Genomic DNA, 19,229 nt, shown 5'->3' on the forward strand with positions numbered 1-19,229 from the left:
GGCTGGGAAAGTTTATTCATTCTTACAATAGTGTTAGCCACTCCTTGAGTGCACAGCAGGAATTGTATAGTGTCTGCATTCCTCAAAAGTGCAAGTCAAGTCATGTCATCTTTATTTAATAAATCAGAACACCAAGACTCAGAAGAAGCAAGCTAGTAAGTGGCAAATCTAAGTATACATTGTAGAGATTTTCAAACACAAAGCCCACGTTATATTTTTCTACCCACTATCAATTATCTCTTTAACCAACTTGCTCACCAACAAACCACCTCCCCACCCTCTCCAACCACCACCCAATCAGCATGCATTTGTTGTCTGTTGATAGAAATTAAAATAAGTAAAATTTTTGGATGTGAAATAATTAGTATAACTTTTACGCTCCTGTAGATTGAAAATAAGTTAATTTTTACATTGAGGATGGTGTCAACCTGTGTCCTTTCTTTTAAATGTTTCCTACCTCCCATTTCATTAGTCATTGCTACTAATTCAGTTCAATTCTTCTATTAAAAGCTGTGCTCTGGTCAGAGTCCCTGGAAAGACTTTTTTTTTTTTCTCAGTGAAATATATTTTTAATTTCTCCAAGGCGAGGTGGTAAATTATTTACAGAGCCTTGTTCCTCTACTGTTTTTACAACACATTTTAAAATATGCAGAGCTTTGGATTGAAATCCAGTGTTGGACAGCAGGTCCTAAATGTTCCCTCAGCCCTCAGCATGGAGGACTGGAGAGAGGGGAGAGGTTCACGGTTGAGTGGATATTAGGTGCCTAGAATGGTGTGAGCCCTTCACAAAGCCTTACTTCGTTCTTTCATTCATGGAAGGATATTTCTTACAGACCTCCTTGTGCAGTGAGAGAGAGCATGATGGGAAGTTGGAGGGAATGAAGGACAGGCTCTGTACTTCAGTCACCCAGGTGCCAGCCCAGCTCCTGATGCTCGCCAGCCTGGTGTCACCACCACCAGTAACTCAGTTCTCTAAGACTCAGTTTCTTCTTTTATAAGTCATCCTAATTCACAATATGCATCCTTATTGCATATTGTGAAGATTAAGTAATATGATTTATTAAAAGTATTTAGCATATTATCTGGCACCTAACAAATTATTATTATTGTTCTTGTTATCATTATTCTTACGATGACTGTTATTATTAACTAACGGGGCTAAGGAACTTGGAAACTCCGAATTAAAGCCCAGTCCTGCCACTCATCAAATGAGTGAGAGACATTCAGAATTTTACTTTCCTGCCTCAATATTAGTTTACCCCACCTATATTCAAGGAAGTATAGAAAATATTATTCATTAAAGATTTTTTTCAGAACAGTATTAATTGAAAAGAAAGCTTTGAAAAACTTTGAGGGCATAATTGAACAACAAAGGATGTTCCTAAACTATCATATGCAGTACGGTGGGTGTATTTGTTTAGCTCTTCAGGAAGAAAAGGGGGAAATGAAGAAGTAGATCCAGAAAGAGGATCCGACTTAGACTTTTCCTTGGTTTCTCCCGACTTTTGGTGCCATTCAGTTAAACTCAAAAATACTTGGTATGACTGATTTTCTTATGGAGGAAAGTAAAGAAACAAATTCTGTATCTGAAATAATGTGGAGGAAAATAGGGATAGTAACATTATTCTGAGGCCACAAGGTGGCTCCAAGGCCACCTTAGAGACTGAGTATGTGTGACACACACAATTCAGTGTGCATACATGTGTGGGAGTACATATTTACCTGCCCAGAAAGATGTGACATAGCTATGTATACTTGGTTCTGAGTTAATCTATATGTAGACCTACATACAATTCATGTACACACACATACATGCACAAAAGTGGACATCGTATATACACATCAGATGCAATGTATACATGTATATATATATATATATATATGTATATATATATATGAGCTTTACATGTATATATTGATTGTGTAGATGCTGTGTGTATGTGTGTGTGTATTTGTGTTTGTGTGTGTGTGTGTGTGTGTGTGTGTGTTACTAGGTATTGATTCCAGAGGTATGCTACTTCTGAACAGCACCCTTAGCCATTTTTTAATATTTTGTTTTGACACAGGGTCTTTCTAGGTTACTGAGGATCTGCTAAGTTGCTGTGCTGGTCTTGAGCCTGTAATCATCCTGTCTCAGGCTCCCAAGTACTGGGATTACAGGTGTGTGTCGTCATACTCAGCCTGCATGGATGCCTTTTTATACATATAGATTCATGATTTTTGCCCATTTGTGTATATTTGGGTGTGCTTATTATTCACTACATTGCAGTTTGAGAGATTTCCCCCTGGCTGAGAGAAAAGCTAAGAATAAAATCAGAAGGAAAGGAAAAGGGATATGCTAGAGGCCTAAAACCAAGACCCTCCCCCCCCCAACAGCAACATCCCTAATGGTAAAGGGATCATTCCTACCTGTTCCCCCTTCCACTGGGTATCTGAGTCCTTTTCTGCTCCCTTCCGAGAGAAGGCTCTGCAGAGTGAGCCTGAGCCCCCTGGAGGACAAGAAGACTGGGGAAAGGCCTTTGTAGGGCGAAGAGGCAATTTGCGGGAATGCCCAAGTGGGAAGGCAACTCTAAACCGAATATTCTCTTAATAAACAAGAAATTAAGTCTTAATAATGCAGCAAGAAGTCCATTAACCCCTGTTGATCTAAGGTTTGCTTCTGCCAGTTCTCAGTCCAGAGGGAACTGGGCTTCCTTCACCTCTGGTTTCATGGGCCCCTAGGTGAGCCCGTGCTGGTACTTGGAATATTTATTTCCTCTGCATGTGGCTCTGATTCCTAAGCTTATTACTTCATCATGTACTTCTTCACTCATCTATCTATGCACCTATGTATTCAATCATCTATCAACCCATCCATCCATCCATTTATTTATTAAATGATAACTGAGCATCAGCACTTTATCAAATCCTGGGAAAAACATTGAGGGCATTAGAAAAATGAACTGATGGTCTTTGTTGCCCCTACCATGCCACCACTGTCCCTGGAGCTCAAAATATAATTTGATACAAAACCATGTCTAAGCTAGGTCTATCTATTCAGGTTTCTGTGGGGTCCAGAGAGTGGAACTTCATGTTCTACTATGGAGCAATGATACTTTTCTAAGACAATGCACACTTGGGCATCTTACTTTGAATTCTAGCCTAGCCATGCAGAGCTTAGAGGTGACTTGGATGATGATAGGTCTTCTTGCTAAAAGATTTCAGCCTCATTGTTGAGGCAGATATTTCAATCCATTAGCACTTGAATCAGGACCACTTCTCTATTTATTTATTCACCTATTAGCCCCAATAATTTGTTAACCATGTAACACATGCCCCTCTGTTATTCAATGGCCAGAGATTGATAGACTCTAATGTACAGCCTGACCTCCCAGTGATTCTGCTTTACTGGAGGAGGCAGGCCATTAGACCAGAAATCTCCAGGGCCTATGATAGTGCTATATTGGGGAAGATTAGGGAACTGGGGACATGCATGGAAAGATTTATTATACCAGTTCCTGAAAAGAGTGGGGGTGGAGATGAGGAGGTTTCTTAGGTGACACCTGAAGGTAGGAGAAGTTGGGCAGGACAGAAAAGCAGAAAAACAGAATGCCAACAATGAGAGGCCATGGGATACATGTGTACGGGCAGAGCATCACCACAGTGAGGTGAAGAACACAGCCAGCAAGGCAGATGATTAGTTTCTTCTGACCCACATTATCTGAAGAGATGTGGGCAGCCCGCATTCCTCTGGCCAGTAATCTATTCTATGCTCCCCTCTACTTGGGCTATTTGCCTTGGGTATTGAAATGATCACTTTAGGCCTGTTTCTCCCTCAGCCATCACTGGGCAACAGACACAGAATGTGACTCCAAGTCGGAGCCATTATAACTTTTCTTGCAATCACATTTTAAAAAGGAAGGGGAGAAATCGATTTAAGGATAGAGTTTTGTGTAACATGACATATCAAAAATGTTACTGTTTCAGCATGTAATCAATAGAACAAATTATGAAAGAGAGATGTTACATTTTTTAAACTGGATATTAGTGTGGGTAACATGTATGGCTCATCTCAGTGTCTTTGCCATTTGTCACCCGAGGTCTTGCACAGCACCCAACTCACAATAAAATTGCTCTGTGGATGTATTGGCTGCACCGAGTAGACAGGCCAAAGGGTGAGAGGAACAGTAGTTCCTTCCTTTTGAGGTCAGGGTGTGTCTGGAGAAAGCTCACCAGGAAAGGAGGCCCAGCAGGTTTTGGAATGTATGAGGCACCAGGGCAAAGTAGGAAGTGATCTTAGAATTGGGCCAGAAATTTGGATAGGAATTCAAAAGTAAGTCAGACATTGACGGGAGGGACAGGATGGAATTCCTTCTCATAGTAAGCTGCTTTTCTTTTTCATTTCTCAGAACTGATAGTTCTTCTTTGCTAAATATTTTATTTTGCATATTATCATGTAAGTATAGATACCACACAACTGATAACTTGCAATTATCAAGTAGCGGTAGCTGACAGTTCCATAATGCTTACGATGGGCCAGGCAGGGTTCAAGTACTTTTTGTAATTAACTAATGCGATCCTTGAGACAACCATCAGAAGTAAGTATAGTTAGTATTCCCATTTTACACATGAGGATGCATATGCATAGGTGAAGAAGAGAAAGATGAGAAAGGAATGAATACCTATGGCCAATCCAACATTTTATGGAATAGAGCCAGATTTCTTGAAGAGCAGAAGTGGTTTATGTGGTACTATGACAGGGCTGGACTTGGAGGCCTGTGATTGTCCAGTGAATATTGTTCTAATGGAGCTTGGCCTTTATAGCCACCTCTGGACTCTTGCTTTTTCATTTTCCCCTTGACCTGGAACCACGAGTTGGCTGTTTAAGGCTCTTTGAGCATCCAGATCCTGGTCACCCTCCTCCCACACTGAGACTCCATTAGGCTTCCTTGTGTTCTTTTCTCTCCCATGCAGGAGAAGAGGCTTTGACCATGTACATGGACAAGAGTCGCCTGGATAGGAAGTCAGGGAATGCCACTCAAAGCGTGGAAGCTCTTCACCAGCTCGCATCCTCCTACTTTGTGGACCGGGACGGCACGATGAGGAGGCTCCATGAGATCCAGATATCAACTGGAGCAATCAAGGTATAGCTACAGCAAAATGGCACTGCCTCACAGATGTTTTGGGAATATTGGGACAGGTGCTGCTTCTGGCTTCAAAACTGAGTAGCCCCTGGTATCCCTGGTCAAAAGTGCCGAGTGACGTTGTCACATGCCCCTTGTCCCTTTGTTGTGAGAGGAGCCATGTGTGCTGATTCACTGGAGTACCCTGGCTATGGCCATGGTGTGCTTATCTAAAACCCTCTCATTCATCCTTAAATAGTTTTACTAGATGGGTGATTATCATTCAGATCCCCTTGCTAGTTGAAGCTAAAGCTTTGTAGGGGCAAATGAATTTCTCAAGATCACATAGATGGCACGAGTCAGCTCAGTGATGCCCACATCAGTGATTTTCTTAAACACATGCGTCCTCTGCTCTTTCCCCCCACTTTCTGTTTTACATCTGATAAAACTTATAAGCATAGTTGGAGTCCGTTCGATCAGAGATGGAACAGCTAGAAAATACCTTAGCAGGGACTAGAACACTACATGCTAGACCAGGGATCAGCGAACATTTTCTGCGAAGTGCCAGATGACAAATATTTAGGCTTTTCACAATATGTACATAAACGGGCAAGGCTGTGTTTTAATAAAACTTTATTCACAAAGGTGCACTCAGAAGAACACCGTTTTTTGAGCCACACTCTTTTTTCACTAACACTATCCAATTGAATCTCTCAGATGAAGCAAATGCCCATATCCATGTTGGTGAAGATATATATGAACTATTCTCTGAACCCACAGGAACTCTACCTCCAAGCCACCACCTCCCCCCAGCTTCCTTTTTTTTTTTTTCATTTGGAAATTGGATCTCAATAGCTTGCTAAGAGTCTCCCTATATTGCTGAGGCTGTTCTTGAACCTGTGATCCTCTTCTCTCAGCTTCCCAAGTACTGGGATTTTACAGGCATGTATCAACATGCCTGGCTAAAAATATTATTGAATAGCTAACATGTGGTGACAGAAGAAGTAGATTTGTAAGTTTATTTAATTTTAATTAATTCCAAATTAAGTAGTCATGTTGGGTAGAGCAGTGCCTTAGAGCACAGGAACTTTACAAAGATCCAGTTTTAAATAGAGTGAGCTCAGAGCTTACCTCTATAAAGAGAATCCTGGGAGGGGGGATTTTTTTCTCTAAAAGTTAGTTCTGAGGGTTTCAATGCAGGTGTTTTTTCTAGCTCATCCCCCTTCCTCCTTCTCTCCCTCCTGCCTCCCTGGCTCCCTTCCTGCCTGCCTAGATTTCTTTCTTTCTCATTTTTTTCTTTTTGCTAGGGATTGAACCCAGGAGCATTCTACCTCAGCTATACGCCAAGCTCTGTTTTATTTTTATTTTAAAACAGGATCTCCTTAAGTTGCTGAAAGCCTCCTCCTGAAGTTTCTGCGGCTGGCCCCGAACCTGTCATCCTCCTGTCTCAGCCTCCTAAGTGTTGGGATTGTAGGCATGTGCCACCACATCTGCCTTCCATCTCACATCTATTTAAACTAGATTATTCCTGGGTTTGGTTTACAGTCACCACTCTAACTTCTAAATAAAACGCAGACCTAGCTTTATATTAAGCCTCTTTGAGATACCTCTTGAGGATAAAGAGAAGACCCTCAGGGGGACGGTTAAGGGAAACTCTGGCAATAAGTCAGAAATTGACCATAGGAAGGGAAACATGTAGGAGAAAGAGAGTCCCTGACAAGGGAAGTATTAAGAGAAGAAATAAATCAGATCCACAAACAGAGGGCCAGCTTATCTGAGCTTATTATGTTGTTAGGGAACTCAGAGCTGAGAGAAATCTTTATGAAGCCATCAGAGTCAGGGAACCACAGAGGCCTGGTTTTCATTATCACCAAATGGTCCTCTGCCCCCTGGATGGGATACAGAATTGAGATATTGAAGCTCTGTCAGAAGATAATCCTCGTTTGCACATCCTGCAAGTGTGGTCAGCCTCTGTAGGAGGAATTTCTCAGACAAATTGCCTAGAGGCCTCTCAAGAAACTACTCTTACACTAGCACTGGCGTCCATACTCCATGTGGCCTGTGGATTTTTCTTGTCATTTCTGACCACTATCCAAAGACTCAGCCGATTAGAACTTGTCTTAGGACTAGACTCCTTGAAGAAATGGGGGAATTTTGCCTGTTTTCCTTCCCACCATGGATATCTTTTGTATAATTAATTGATAGTATAAATCCTTAATCAGTAATAGTTATTCTATTATTCTGTGCAAAAAATTATTTATAAAATGATATAATTTTCCAGGCATTGTGGCACACGATTGTAACCCCAGAGCTTGGGAGGCTGAGACAGGAGGACCGCATAGGTTCAAAGCCAGCCTCAGCTACTTAGTGAGGCTCTCTGCAACTTAGTGAGACCCTGTTTTAAAATAAAATATAAAATAGGTCTGGGAGTATAGCCCGGAAGTAGAAAAGACCCTAGGTTCCATCCCCAGTACCATCAAAAATAAAATAACATAAAACCTGATTACCTTCCATTTATTTTTCGAATCCTATGTGCTAAATACACCAAAGACATGATCTCTTTACCTCTTTAGGTAACTGAGAGCATGCAAACATTGTACAGATGGTAAGTGAGGCTTAGAAAGGTGAAGTTATTGCTGTGCATGGTGAGGCATTCCTCTTATCCCAGTACTTGAGAGACAGAGACAGGAGGATCACAGGTTTGAGGCCAGCCTCAGCAACATAAGCAATCGACTCAGAAACCTAGAGAGACTCTGTTTAGAAATACAAAAATAAAATTAGGGCTGAGCTACAAGCTCAGAGGTAGAACACCCCAGGGTTCAATCCCTAGTACCACACAACAACAACAACAACAACAACAACAACAACAACAACCCAAAATAAAGGGGGTTATTAATTTATGGTTCCACATCAGCAAAAGAGAAAAGGGGGTCCTTGTTTCCCCAAGCTCTCCTTTCTTATCGTGGAGGATGTGTCTTTAAATAATTCTTAATGGTAGAAAGTAGAGAGCTGAAGAGGCCTTCCTTTATACTCAGCCATTCTTATTTCAAGGTTATTTTTTGAATAACTGTTTCTCTCGTGTCCACCACACCGAGTCTTTGAAAACAATGTCTTGGAAATGTGTGGCTGTAGGACCTGGATTTGTTTTGAAAAAATGGGGATAATTTCATTGTTCTTACCTGATCATAATGCATATATACCATTTATAGAGTGATTTTGTAATCAGATGTAATCACATGCACATTTCTCAATACACTCCCTGTGCCAGGCATTGACCCTTGTCCTGGCCCGTCTCACATCGTCCCCAGAAGACATTTACTAGCTTGAGTTTGCAGAGGCTTGGCGAATTTAAGTGACTTTCTTTTGTTATACAGTCAATAAATGGCCGAGGTGTAACTTAACTCTGATTTTCCATGTTTCAAAGCCCAGGCTTTTGAAATATGCACTGTACTTCCACTTATTATGTCATAAAACATTTCCAGTGACCTTGCAAAGTGAGAATCAAGAAGGGGCAGCAGGGACTGCGGTTGCTGTCTGTGTGCTTTGCCACCTTGCTGCTCTTGGACAGACAAGTGTGGTCCTAGCATGCAAGGTGTTGAAGACACACCCAGGGCTTAGGCTGGGAGACCTGTCTGCTGAAGTCTCACTTTTCAGGGGCTGACCTAGATCTAGACACGTGTCTCACACTTGTCTCACTTGATGTCCACTCCAGGTCACAGAGACACGCACTGGGCCTCTGGGCTGTAACAGCTATGACAATCTGGACTCTGTGAGTTCCGTCCTTCTGCAAAGCACGGAGAGCAAACTGCACCTTCAAGGTAAGACACTGACGGGGAACGTGTGGCTGGAGGTATGGGGAGGGTGGCACTGCACAGGTGTGATGTAGAAGAAGAGAGGGGATGAAGGGAGAACGAACAAGAAGAGTAGTATAAACAATGGAATTCTACCAATATGGAAATTAGTTATGATACAATTTATTTTTTTACAATTTTAACATACACAGGACATGGAATTCATGGTTATTAATTAGTTTTCAGATAGAATGTATGGAGATGTGAACTTTACCTGATTACTTTGATGAAAATGTCTGAACGGTATTATTTATAGATGCTCCAGACCTAATATATATTAAATTTTCATATCATATCATCTGAATCTCCTGCATTATTGTTTTTGATTTCCAATGTGTTTTGACAGGTATTATCTGAATCCCAAGAAATATATGACATTTTTTAGAATTTTTCATTCTCTATCATTTTTCTTTTTCCTTTTTGGCTAATCATTTGTAGTTTTAAATAAGCATGCACACTTTTGGCCGAGTTTACAAATGATAGCGCTCAACGCTGGCTGGTGTGTATAGAGAAAAATACTCTCAGACATGACTATTAAGAATGCAATCCTTGTAGGGATTGATTTGTTGATATTTATAAATGCTTATTTTATTGTGTTATTAAAGTGTGTTTATTTGACTTCTGTTATATGGAGGGTTCACGTATGGAGTGTGCTCCATAAGAATGTATTACTCTAAGAGAAATAGACCCTTTAAAATGGTAAGTTACCCCTATTTAATTCAATGCATAATGAGAAGCGATTGCAAGGGGAAATTTTTAAAAAGGATTTAAGTACATATGGTGCTTTTCATACAAAACATACTTTATGATATTTTAAAAAAAACAATGTAGAGCCGGGTGTGGTGGCGCACCCTTGTAATCCCTGCACTTCGGAGGTGGAGGCAGGAGGATCGCGCAAGTTCGAAGCCAGCTGTGCTGTCTTAGGAGACCCTGTTCCCAAAAATAAAATAGGTCTGGGAGTGTAGCCCGGAGGTAGAAGGGCTTCCAGGAACCCCGGTACCACCAAAAAATATAAAAAATTAAAAAAAAAAACATGTAAACCTCTAATTTATCCACATGAAAAGACAAAACAAATTGTGTTGCATCTATACAATATAATAGTCAGATATCGAGATGTTATTTATCAATTAAAATTTTTCAGCTGGTGTGGTAGCTTGTGCTTATAATCCCAGAACTTGGGAACATGAGATCGAAGGATTGCATGTTCAAAGCCAGCTTCAGTTACCCAAGGTCTCAGAAATTTAGTGTTTCAAACTAAAAATTAAAAATATAGCTGGAGTGTAGCTCAGAGGCAGGTTGTCCCTGGATTCAATCTCCCCGATAGATAGATGGTAGATAGATAGATAGATAGATAGATAGATAGATAGATAGAAGATATAGATAGATAAAATATTTTTTTTCTGGCTATGGTGACATACACCTGTAATCTGAGTACATGGGAGGCTGAGATTGGAGGATAGTATGTTCAAGGCCAGCTTCAGCAATTTGGGGAGAAACTCAGGAACTTATTGTCACCTTATTTAAAAATTAAAAAGGGGAACTGGGGTTATAACACAGAGGTAGAATACTCCTAGAATCAATCTCCAGTACCAAAAAATAAATACTAGCATATATAAAAATGATTTGAGATTAATTAACAAATGGAATGCCTGATCTTAACAATTCAGAGAATTCAGAAGAAAAACAATATTTCGAGGAATTATGCAAGATACTGAAAGAGGATAGTTGGATTATAAATGATTTACTTTAGGCTTCTAGTTTCTTCCCTAACTTTCCTACAATGATCATGTATTAACTTTATAGTCAGAAAAAAATGACATGCTTTAACTTTGAGCAGACTAAAAATGTGACCTTCCCTAAAGGTATATGATGAAAAGGGGATTCTGAATGTCAGTGGGAGGAAGTGAGGTTGAGATTGGCAGGCAGAGCTGAACAGAGCCTGAAATGACTTTTATATTTGGGTTCCTTGGCAACTCTTTGATTCATGCTCCTGTTATAGAAGATAGGTGGGGAATGGTGCAGGGCGAGCTTGATAGTGTCATTTGGGAACCTTGAGTAAAAATATCTTAGCGAAATCCAGGCCAAGAGAGTGGAAATGTGTTAAAACACAACACAAGAAAATCTCAAATATGTGAGGAGGGTTAAAACTGCCTCCTTTAATAGAGGAAAGAAGGGACATGCCAACCTTGTTTGTGCCAGGATTTTTAACATGGTGGTTCTTGGCATACCTGCAGCCACTTTGTGACATGAGCCCAGGGTGTGAAATCCGACTGCTTGGCACATTACTTTGCTGTGTGTGTCCAGGGTAGAGGGACCCATGAAATGTAATTGGAACAAGATTAATAGGAATTAATAGGATATTACTACCAAAAAATGCATTGATATTAGAGAGACATTTAGAGTCTGATTTAGCCCAAAGGTCATGCAGATTGAGGTCCAAGGATCCCTCACCACTTTATATTGAACTTCATATTTAATTTTTAATCTATTTCTTCCAAAATCAACTGTGGGATCATAGTACATCCTCAGAACCCCATTTTGGATGTGCCATTGGTTTTACTACTAGAAGTATGCTGTCTGAAAAGAAGAAAACAAAAGTTGGCAGCCCTTTTTTTATTCCAAGCTGTTCAGAGCACAATTGGAGGACTGAGTTCATGTCTATACTCAAGCATCACACTTTACAAAGGTCTCAGCATGTGTGGAGGAGGGGGTCCTGTAATAAATAGTGGAAGCGAGATAACTTGAAAAACAAATGACTTGTCTATACTTAACTAAAATTTTGCCTTGCAGAAAAGACTGCGTAATTAATATGAATAAAATAGCTTACCTCAATGTAGTGTGCAGGAGGGATTAGAAGGCTGTCAGATTTTAAGTCTAACATAAAAAAAGAAAATGGATCTATGTTGCTTCTTCTCCTCTTCCTTCCTTTTCTACTCCTTATTCAGAGCGATGGGATTAAACCCAAGGCCTTATGCATGCCTGGCATTGAACTAGATTTCCATCCCTAAAATAGACCATTCTAATGCACATTCATGCCAAACCTGGACTGATCTACTGAAGGATGCCATGACTTTCTATTTTCTGCAAGTTATAAGTAGACAACATTTGGTAGAAATGTTAAAGAGATTATTTAGGCATTATTCATTTGGGTTGGGTGATTGAAAAAAGTGGTTTTATTTCCTTCCCAGGATGATTCTAGGACTTTATGAGTATGATGAATCATCAAATGTTTATTGAGACTAAGTACCAAATCCAATACTAGACCCTGTGTGTATGAGCACAGATGAGTTCAACAAATCACTTATATATATAAATAGAAATGCATATACATATGCATAAATATATATAAACAATTTTAAAGAATACATCTGAATCATAAAATATGTTGATAAAGTGGTGCACAAGAGGGTCATGATTTTTTTCTTAAGGAAACACACATCCTATCATAGAAGATGGGCTTCAGACAAATGATAAATGCAATAAATATTAATTAAAAATATGAGCATTGTATGGTACCAGTCTGTATGATAACTTAACCTACTGAGGAGTCAGGAAAGTTTTCTATAACAAAGATATATAGGCTAAGATGTGAAGGGTGGGTAGGAAGACAGGGACACAGATACAGAAGACTTTAAAGATACAAGACACTTTATGAAGAGGCATTTGAAGAAATGTAAAAGGTCTTATGAGATTAAAAGAGAGTCATCAGTGGTGAGACAGACAGGATAATCCTTCAAATCCTGGGAGGCCTGTGTAACACGCTAATGAGGTGAACATTAACTTGGGAGCAGTGGAAATCATGGGAGGGTTTTTAAAGAGGAAGTCACATGAACACTGTTTTGGAAGAGTGCCTCGGCTCTGTGTGGAAAGTTATTTAGCGGGGGGTGGGGTGGTGGAGTAGAGGCTGGTGAGAGTCAAAAGGCCGTTGAGTCCTCAAGTTGATGTGCCACAGTTTGGGACCATGAAAGTAACAGTTCGAGTGGAAAGAAATAGGCCAAGTCTAGAGATATTTAGAAAGTAGTACATCAGGATCCAGTAAAAAGGCCACAAAACATTCAGGTAATTGAGTGAATGGGAAGCAGGGATGTGATAGAGAATGGACAGGCAAACATCTATGATTCAAGGTAATGTGTAGTATAATAGAGAAAATGAAAGTAATACATAGTATTATGGGAATTCAGGAAAGGGAGTAATTCATTCTGTCTATCCAGGTGAAGGAGTCAGAAAAAAAAAACAGGTATTTGAGGAAGAATAATATTCTTTTGGTGGGAGGTAAAACAAAGAAGCTTCTTAAATATAAGAAAGGATAATATCTCATAACTTTTGTGTAGGCTGATGTTTATTCAGTAGAATCTAAAAATGCTAAGTGTAAAAAAAGACTAAAAATTGGACTTCATTAAAATTTCTTTTCATCAAAATATGAAATGAAATTAATAGGATGAATACAATAGAATGAAAAGGCAAGCCACACAGAAGAAGAAAATATTTATAATGCTGTACCTGACAAAGAACTCATCTGCAGAATATAAATAGAACTCTGAAAATCAAGAAAAAAAGGCAGTCAATCGGGTAAGAAAATGGATAATAGACATGAACAGGTACTTCAGAAACAAGACTATCAAAATGGCAAATAAACATTTTAGAGGCTCTCAATGCCTCCAGCCTCCATAAAAATGTAAACTAAAGTCACAATCTAATATTATAGCATAGTAATCAGGATGGCAAACGAAGAAGACTGAAAATATTAAGGAGTGCTACTACAAATCAGCAAGAACCTACACTTGCCTACCAGAACATAAATTAATCACAACCATTTTGGAAAACTCTTGGCACTATCTACTAAAACTGTGTGTGTTCTTACCTATGACCCAGCAATTCTAGCTTCTAAAGATATGCTAGAAGAGAGTGTCCAAATTTATCAGAAGACATGAATGTTCATAGCAGCTTCATTCAAAACAGCCCAAGCAACCAAAATGTCTGTCCATGGACAAAAGTAGATAAATAAATTGTCACACATTATCTAAGCCTGTAAGATACCTGTAATTTCAGTACTTGGGAGACTGAGACAGGAAGATCACAGTTCAAGGCCAGCCTCAGGTACTTAGGAAGACTCAACAACTTAGTGAGACCTGTTTCAAAAAATAAAATATAAGTAAATAATAAGGGCTGCAGTGTAGCTCAGAAGTAGAATTCCCATGGTTCAATCCCCAGTATCATGCACAAAAATGTATATATTCACACTATGAGTTATCATATAGAAAAGAAAAGAATAAACCTCTTTCTTTCAACAATACAGAAGAATTTCACAAATGTAATACTGAAAGTAAGCAAGCCAGGCATAGAAAGAGTAAATGTCATATGAATCTATTCAGGTCTATACAAGTCAGTAATTATGAAAACAAATAATTGTTTTAGAAGTCTAGCAATGGTGTTAGCTTCAAGGGAAAGAAATGGGGCAGTGACTTAAAAGGTGTGTGCTACTCAGCTTCCCATTGCTGTATAAGTATCTGAGAAAGCCAAGGTCATCTGGCTCTATCAGTCGGCTGGCTCCATTACTCTGGGCTGAGGTGAAGCAGAACATAATGGTAGAAAGGACATGATAGACAGCTGCTCACCTCATGGTGGCAGAAAAGCAGAAAGAGAGAGCGAGAGAGAGGGAGAGAGAGAGGAGAGAGAGGAGAGAGAGGAAAGAGAGGAGATAGAGGAGAGAGAGGAGAGAGGAGAGAGGAGAGGGGAGAGGGGAGAGGGGAGAGGGGAGAGAGAAGAGAGGAGAGGAGAAGGGAGTGGTGTTAGGGACTAGATATAGTCCCCAAAGCCATGCCCCCAAGGAACCACTCTCTTCAACTATGTACCACCTACTATTGTTTCTACCATTTTCCAGTACTGCCATCAAATTACATAGCCATGAATGATTTCAGAGCCATTCTGATCTAACCAGTCCCTAAAGGCCCCACCTCTGAAAACAGCTGCTCTACAGGGGGACCAAGTTTTGGACACCAGATCCTTCAGGGGCATCTAAATTCAAACCAGAGCAGGGATGAGAAAGGATTCTGGTGATATTGGTAATCTTTTGATTTTTTTTTTTTTTTGGTGGTACTGGGGTTCCTGGAAGCCCTTCTACCTCCGGGCTACACTCCCAGACCTATTTTTACATTTTTATTTGGAAACAGGGTCTCATAAGCCAGCGCGCGCGGCTGGCTTTGAACCTGCGCGATCCTCCTGTCTCTGCCTTCCAAGCGCGGGGATTACAAGCGTGCGCCACCACGCCCGGCTTAATCTTTTGATTTTTAATCTAGACAGAAGCATAGGGATGTGTTTGTTTTGTAAAAATGTATAGAGCTATACATGCATCATTTATATATACATATGCATATTTATATGGTATGCATCTATTAACTATTTATTTGATAATATTCTCTATCTTGGCATCCTCTGCAAAGAAAAAACAAACATGTTTCCAGAAGAGAATTATAGAAAAGCAAAAGGTAGGCCAGCCTGGTTAAAGAACAGGCCACATGGACTGAGAGTAGAGGAGACAAAATTAACAAAGAATACCATTCATTCAGTATTTCCCTATGTAACTGGGACTGTCAATTTATTTTTTAGGTTTATTCTTGCTTATTTATTTATATTTATATTTTGGTGCTGGGAATTGGACCCAAGGGCATTCTATCTCTGAGCTACACTGACAGCCTTTCTTATATTTTGAAACAGGGTCTTGATAAGTCGCGGAGGGTCTTGCTGAGTTGCTGAGGCTATCCTCAAATGTGTGATCCTCCTGTCTCAGTTTCCGAAGAACTGTGATTATAGGCATGTGCTACCACACTTGGTCATTTTATTTGTTTTAGCATATTTATTTTATTATTTTGTTGATTTATTACATTGGAAGCATAACTTTTTTATATTTTAATGTAACAAACCATTTTTTTGAAGAAATAATAAATAACATCTCTATTTTGGAGGTGAGGGAACTAGGTCTGAGAGAGGTTACTCAGTGAATAATTGAGCTAGAATTTTAACTCAGGTGGCCTGAGTTTTAAACTTCTCCTTCTCAAAATGGTGTTCCTCTATATTCCTGAATTCTTCTCCTTATTCATTTGAACAAGACTGGGAGGAGAGATTCCCAAGATATTTATCTCGGTAGATTCAGGATGATTTGAATGATGCCTAATAACCTTTACCTTGTGGTGTTTCATAAAATGGTCATTTATGGAGGGCAAAGGCACAGTGAAACAGAAAAAAAAAAAAAGAACGAGGAAGGAGATTACAAATGAGAAAGAGGGGACCACGGAAATGATCAGAGGCCATTAGTAGTCATAGCAGCAACAACCAAACTAGTAGTAATAACACTAATGGCATAATGATAACTTCTTATTTTCATATTTCTGTCTCTAAGAAGCCCATTGTGTGTTTTACCGACATTGTCATGTAATTTAATCTACTTTCCATCTGGTGAAGTATGAAGAGAGCAGAGCTCTGCCTCAGTAGTTCGCTGATGTGGAAAAAAGATGTAAAGAGAATATTTTGCAGGAATCTATGGATAACTTAGAGATTTAATCTTTTATATGTTCACTGTTTTGTCTAGTAATATTAATTGCACACCAACTATACATCAAATATTGTTTTAAGAACTAAGCAGACAGCAGTGAATAAACTAATTTAGGAGTTTATATTTAGAGAGGATGTAAGGGGAACTGGCAAGACACAAGTAAACAAAAAATATATTTTCTTTACAGTCAGAGAGATACTGAGGGAATGGATTGTGTAGAAATTTGTAGACCATGGAAAATAATTTAGATTAGGTTTTACTTTAGATGCAATGAGAAGCCATTGAAAAATTTTGGCAGAGGAATAACTTGACCTGACTTATATTTTAAATGGATGGCTCTGGCTGCTGAGAAGAAGAGTCCATTAAGGATAGGAATGCGCACAAGGACCCCAGTTAGAAAGCTATTGTGTTTATCAAGGTGAGAGAAAATGAAGGTAGTGAGAAATGATTGAATTTATGGATATATGTATTTAAGACACTGCTATTTGGCAATGGAATAGAAAACGCTGTGAGGAGAGGAGACAAGGGTGACCTCACAGTTTAGCCTGAGCAATTGTGATGGTGGACCTGCTGCTTATTGATACAACATAACTGTGGAGAGACCAGTTTTAATGGGATATGAGGAATTGGGTTGGAAACTAAAGTTGAGAATTCTGTTCAATGCCTGCACATAGATGTTGAGTGAGCATTTGGAAGGTCAGAGAAGGGAACTAAAATATCAATTAGTAAAAAAGTACAATTTAATGATATGATATAGGACAAGAAGACTACCTTGGGAGAGGGTGTAGGTAGAAATATTAAGGAATCCATTTTTTGAACCACAAAGAAGTTAATATAGAAAGATTGAGATGAGGATTATAATGAAGAACACAAAAAGGAAGTTGAGGAGTGGCTGAGAGACAGGAAAAAAGCTAAGGGAGTATCATGCTCTGGAAGTCAAGGAAAGGTTGATTTTTTTTTTTTTTTGGTGGTACTGGGGTTCCTAGAAGCCCTTCTACCTCCGGGATACACTCCCAGACCTATTTTATATTTTTATTTGGAAACAAGGTCTCTTGAGCCAGCACGGCTGGCTTTGGACCTGCGTGATCCCCCTGTATCCATTTCCCAAGGGCAGGGATTACAAGCCTGTGCCACCACACCCAGCGGAAAGGTTGATTTTTGAAATAAAGGTAATATAGTGCATGTCTTATATGAGTGAGGGCCAAGATTTTTTTTTTAATCCCAAACACGTCAAAGAAATAAATGGTAGTGTTCCATTCTATCAAATAGTCCAAGTAATAAGATAATTAGGCTGAGTACTGAGAACTGGGTAGTGCATCAAACAACATGGAAGTCACTGGTGACCTTGAAGATTTTCTATATAATTTTTGGGGTGAATAGGAGAATGAGTTCAGGGGCAAATTCTACAGTGGAACCATGCAGTTCACATCACAATAGCATATGGTGCTATGGACTCAGGTGATTTTTTCCCCCCTTTTACGCATAAAAACAGAAGATATTTGTATGACTATGGGATGATTCTGTTGAGAGGAAAACATTACCATTGTAAGCCAGGGAGGGTGATTTTAGGATTAAAGGTAAATGTCAAGAATGAGCAGGATCTTGGGAGTAATTGGATTCATTTGCCTTCCAGAGTAGTGCCTTTCCACTGTGAAGAGAAGGAATGGAGAAAAGACAGAAGCAGAATGGCACAGTACATATAAATATATTTATTTTATTGAAAGTAAATGTTATACATTTAATCTGTGTTTGGTGCCCTCCCCCCACATAGAAATATTAATGGGGTATTTTGTTCAACTTTTCTCTATAGATTTTATTTCTTTATTTATTTATGGTGGTACCAGAGGTGGAACTCAAAAGCTTTCTACTTCCGGGCTATACTCCCAGACCTATTTTATACTTTATTTGGAAACAGGGTCTCACTAAGTAGCTGAGGCTGACTTCGAACCTGCGCAATCCTCCTGTCTCAGCCTCCCAAGCATGGGGATTACAAGCGTGCATCACCATGCCTGGCTTCTCCATAGATTTTAAGCTGCATGATTTCAATATTTTTGAAATCAGAATGTTTTTGTAAGCAGTGGTGTGACATAGTTTAACTGTCAAGGTGTTATCTTCTTAGTGTACATAAAACAGCAATGATTTTACAAAAAGTGGCATCTTTGAAAGGTATATTTTATTTTTCTTAGTGGAAAAAAAAAAGACAGGGTTTATTAGATCATCCCCCTTTTGAAAAAGAGAGGGATGGGCAGAGGGTGAAGATTGGCATGAAATGGGTACTATGCCCGTGAGAGGAGATGGGTTCAAAGATGGCTAACTCAAGTTACCTTTTCTCCTCCACTCAAACCTCCAGGCAAGGTTGCCTAAGACTAATGTGTTTTGAGAGACTCCACCTCATCTTCATATTCAGAGGGTCCACTTTCTGTCTTGGTTTCAAGCCCCTTCTCTTCATCTTCCTCTTCTCCTCCCTCTCTATTCCTTCTTTCTTCTTTCTCGTCTTCTTTGGCCCTGGCCTTTCTTTACCCCTGCTTTACGTTCTCAGTTTCTTCGAGACTGGGCTCCATTTCATCATTTATGCACTGATATTCTCTTCACACATTAAATACCATACCCTTTCTCTCTTACTGAGCTGGTTCCACCTTTCCATGTCCCACACAAATACATCCTTCCTCATCAGAATCTCCCCTTGTCTACCCACTGCCTTAGTGTATCCATTTCCTCATTTCTCCT

At 39.5% G+C, this 19,229-nt stretch overlaps 1 protein-coding gene across 1 annotated transcript in view; it reads left to right on the forward strand.

Moving 5' to 3' along the window:
* The window catches only part of BRINP1 (BMP/retinoic acid inducible neural specific 1), a gene marked incomplete at both ends in the record, with an annotated part of 143,267 nt that overhangs the window by 73,630 nt on the left and 50,408 nt on the right, over positions 1–19,229 (forward strand). Inside the window, 2 exons of the mRNA XM_080709307.1 lie at positions 4,954–5,123; positions 8,815–8,920. Of these exons, the coding sequence (XP_080565433.1) occupies positions 4,954–5,123; positions 8,815–8,920 (276 nt within the window). The remainder of the gene's footprint in view (positions 1–4,953; positions 5,124–8,814; positions 8,921–19,229) is intronic.

This window comes from Muscardinus avellanarius, assembly GCF_963383645.1.
Source record: "Muscardinus avellanarius genome assembly, chromosome: 13".
NCBI classification, from domain to species: domain Eukaryota; kingdom Metazoa; phylum Chordata; class Mammalia; order Rodentia; family Gliridae; genus Muscardinus; species Muscardinus avellanarius.